Source organism: Cyprinodon variegatus, unplaced genomic scaffold (assembly GCF_000732505.1).
Source record: "Cyprinodon variegatus isolate N-32 unplaced genomic scaffold, C_variegatus-1.0 Scaffold25, whole genome shotgun sequence".
Taxonomy (NCBI): Eukaryota; Metazoa; Chordata; class Actinopteri; order Cyprinodontiformes; family Cyprinodontidae; genus Cyprinodon; species Cyprinodon variegatus.
The window spans coordinates 411948-415873 of NW_015150478.1; the positions used below are offsets into that span (position 1 = coordinate 411948).

The window sequence follows — 3926 nt, forward strand, 5'->3', positions numbered from 1 at the left end:
GTCTGGGAGTCTCTGCTTAGTCTGCTGCCCCCGCGACCCGGTTCCGGATAAAGCGGGAGACGACGAGACGAGACAAGACGAGATAAAGGTCAGCTTAAAAGCATATATGGGTCTCACCTTTCACTAACTCTAAAAGAATGACAAAAATATGAATAGTTGAAAATCTGAATCAGCAGGTCAGGCCTAAGCTCCCCGTCTTTAGTGCAATAGTAAAATAAATTTAAAAAAATGGCTCGATAAAATGTCTTTATGGCTTTTATTATATCTCTCAATGTTATTATTAAACATTAATATTTGCTTACTTTTTATGTAAAGCTTATAAACTAAAAATGAAAAATTCTGAACGTTTTAGTTTTTTTTTTTTTTATTAATGAACCATCGATCAGGATCAATCAATTTCCCCTTGATCAGGTCTGAACGGCGATTAACAGATTCAATCTGATATACTGAAAATTCCTATTCTATTAGGGGCTCTATCACAATTTTTTGCATTTTAATGAGTGGTGCACTTTTACCAATTTGTTAGGGAATGGGATTGATGTATAATACAGTTTTATGAAAAAACATGTTCATCATAAAATAACACAACTGACTGAGCTTGCACAACTACAGTGAAATATGTGATGATATAAGCTATATGATCACCATTTAAAAAATGTTTGCCATGTGCATATATTGTACACTTGTAAAAATGCAGAAAATTGTGAGCAACACTTTAGCTAATAAATAAATGGTTCAAAATTCATTAAAGAGAACTTAAATTGCAGTATTTCAATTGTTGAAGTACCACATTTCTCTTGTCTTTAATGTGTTATAGACTTATTTGACGACATTAAAATCTCACAAAATGTTAATATTACCCCTATAAGTTAAGGCAGCTCTTATGAAATCTGAAAGATTGTGGTCCCTGATCAAACCAAATTAACTATGTATGACCTCTCCCTGAGAGAGCTTACATATTGGAGACATAAAACCATAACTGTGAGCAATCAATAGAAAAAAATTATTCGGTGTTAGAAAAGCAAAAAATTTAGGGAATCGGCAGACATGCTGAAGACATTTTTATTTTTGCACAAAACTAACATAAGACTTAAAAGCCTACTTCTTTCTCATCATACATGCATTAAGATAATAGTTAAGACAATAAACAGTTATTATTTTTTATATCACAATAGATATCAGCTATTTCTGACTGGTGTAGCATATTGTAGAAGCTGAAATGTAATTTGTTCTACTCTTACATACACAGAAAATAAATATGATTTACTGCAGTGATCTCTGGTTCATTACAGATTCCACATGATTGTTTAGACTTGTTTTTCATCTGCTGTAGTGTGTTTTATTTATTGGCTGAGGTATGCCTGTGTGGATCTATGAGGACATGCTGTACGCTCAGTGGGACAGCACCGTCAAACTGACATTACTCAAGCAGACATGTCCTCCCAGCCAGGAGGTTAATTCCCTAAACGGTGAGGAGCGTGTCGCTGGCTCTCTGTTTTGACACCCACTGCTTTCCACGGTGGCTCTAAGGGAGGTTATCACAGAGGTTCACTGTTGCTGCCTGTAAGCTCAACTTGAGTAATGGCAATAGATGGAGTTAGTTTTTCATTGAGGTGATGACAAAGACCCAGACAAATGAAACTAATACCCTCTAACCAGAAACAAACAAAAGATTCACTTCACACCCCCAAATGTATGCTACATAACTGCTGCTTTAATAACAAATCAGATAACATACTTTACATTAAAAATAAAAATGAATACCAAAATGGAAACGAAAAGGTGAGGGATTATACATTCCAATATATTCTAACATTCACAGTAAAGCTGTGGATATTGAAGTGCACAAATGCCCAGAGTAAAGTGTAAAGACTGAGCAAGCTACAGTATGCACTGATCAAAAGAGCTGAAAGGTGCCAGGGGAGAGAAGGATGAGTCAGAAAGACTTACTTCTTGACAGGAATTCGTCCCTCGGGGTTGAGCTGCAGCTTCAGTCGAGTGTATCTGCAACGGACGGAGAATGTGTTTTAAACCAAATGCTAAAGCGCTGTCTCTGTGTGAAATTTCTGAACTGCCATATTCTCTTTGTATGTTTCTTCTTTCTTTTGGTACCAAAGTGCATAATATAGCTCTAACAGACACTGAGATTTTTAATTTAAAGCATAAAGTTCCATTTGCGTTTCATCTGACCCAAACCCATTCTTCTACATAGTTAATCTGTCCCCTGTATGCCATTTGACAAATTTCACACTGGAATTCCATTTGCTTTGTTTTGTCTGTTTCTTATTAAAGCCATTTTTGTTGAGTTTAACACCTATAGTCATCGTTTCAATCCTGCAGCTCATCCACAGCACCACATTGCCTCCTGTTTGCTTCTTTTAATAAGGCAGCTCTAAAGGAAGTTTACAGGGTTGGACAATAGCTTAATATCTATTCATAACTTTATATCCTTTTATTCAATAATGATGAAATAACTTTAAAACACATTTATGATTTTCTAAGATACATTACAGTCTCTGGTTAGTATGCCGTTTGTCACAGACTCATAGCCGATTAGATGAGTGAATGGATTTAGCTTGTCTCTTTGCTGTGATAAAGGTTTGGTTTACACTAGAAAACATCTCTGTTTTCAACTTTTGCTGTGGCCGTGTAAAAAAAGAAACATAGGGATGATCTGTTTTGTATTACTAAAGATTAGAAGTGCATAATAAATAAAGTTTTATTAAGAAACAGAACCATAATAAATTAAGCCTAGAGCAGGTGAAAGCTACGGCATTAATGAGAGAGAAGGTAGGAAATCTTAACAAGCTCAAATAAAAAAAATCCTTGTAAAGCTTTGCCTATAGTGTCAACAAGAGTTTTTCAAAAGCTAGATGTTTCAGATTTAATAAGGTGTTATTGTGACTTGTGAACATAGTCTTTCAGGCTTAGGTGGGTTTTTCATCTTGAATGTATGACAGCTACTAGGAGTGAATAAAGGAATCAATGACAAAAACTGCAATAAAGGCAATAAACCTTGGGTAGGTGGAGATAATTACATGATTAAATGTGCATTTCATCTGTTCAACGTAGAGGGCCAAATTAAAATAGATCAGTTATTTAAATGAAAATTTGTTGGAGGAAATTTATAGACTGCATTAGAATTTTATAAAGGATCAGCTGTGGGCACTCTTGGCAGTCTTTATTTTTTTCTGCTTTTATTGTCATTACACTGTCATAAGTACAGAGCAATGGAAAGAACTCATGGCATGTAACCCATCCCCTTGTGGAGCAGTGGGCTGCCATTGTGTGGCGCACAGGGAGCAGTGTGGGGTTAAGGGTCTTTGCTCAGGGACCCAGAGTGGCAGTCTGTGGGACTGGGGCTTGAAATCAAAACCTCTGGATTCCAAGCGTAAAGCCCTACCTCTAGGCCAACACTCCCCTTAGGAGTTTATATCAATAATGAAATTATATCATATCAACTGATTTTAAGAACTATATTTTCTATAGAAGTTTTGGCCTTATTGTCCAGCCCCAGTGCTGTACAGCTCTTTAAAACCCATTATGTGTTGCTAAGTGGCAGACCAGAGGCACTGCTGGATATGCTGCCTGGGCCTTCAAAAAAGTTCAGATTGTTCTAAGATGGGTGCATTGCTGTGGTGTCATCTGAGCAGCTTATATCAGAGGCCATCTCATGCTAGTCCACAAAGTCTATGATATAATGATGGGGATGATTTCCACATACAGTTGGACACAAAATTTAAGACATTTAGTGCATGTGGAAAGTATTCACAGTGCTGTACTTTTTCCATATTCAGTTACTGCCTTATTCCAAACAGCATTATATTTATCTCTTTCCTCAAACACCACACACAAAACCCCAACATGAAAATGCGAAAGAAAGTTTTTTTTTATATTTTTAGAAATTAGTAAAGACCAGAAAACTA

At 36.2% G+C, this 3926-nt stretch overlaps 1 protein-coding gene across 4 annotated transcripts in view; it reads right to left on the reverse strand.

The window, feature by feature from the left end:
* Positions 1–3926, reverse strand: part of plcb1 (phospholipase C beta 1) — a 153302-nt gene that overhangs the window by 67397 nt on the left and 81979 nt on the right. For all 4 annotated transcript variants that reach the window (XR_001481859.1, XM_015395075.1, XM_015395068.1 and 1 more), the window contains exon 6: positions 1951–2004. Coding sequence is in view for 3 of the 4 variants with exons in the window: in XM_015395075.1 (XP_015250561.1) it covers positions 1951–2004 (54 nt within the window). In the remaining variant the exon portion in view is untranslated. The remainder of the gene's footprint in view (positions 1–1950; positions 2005–3926) is intronic.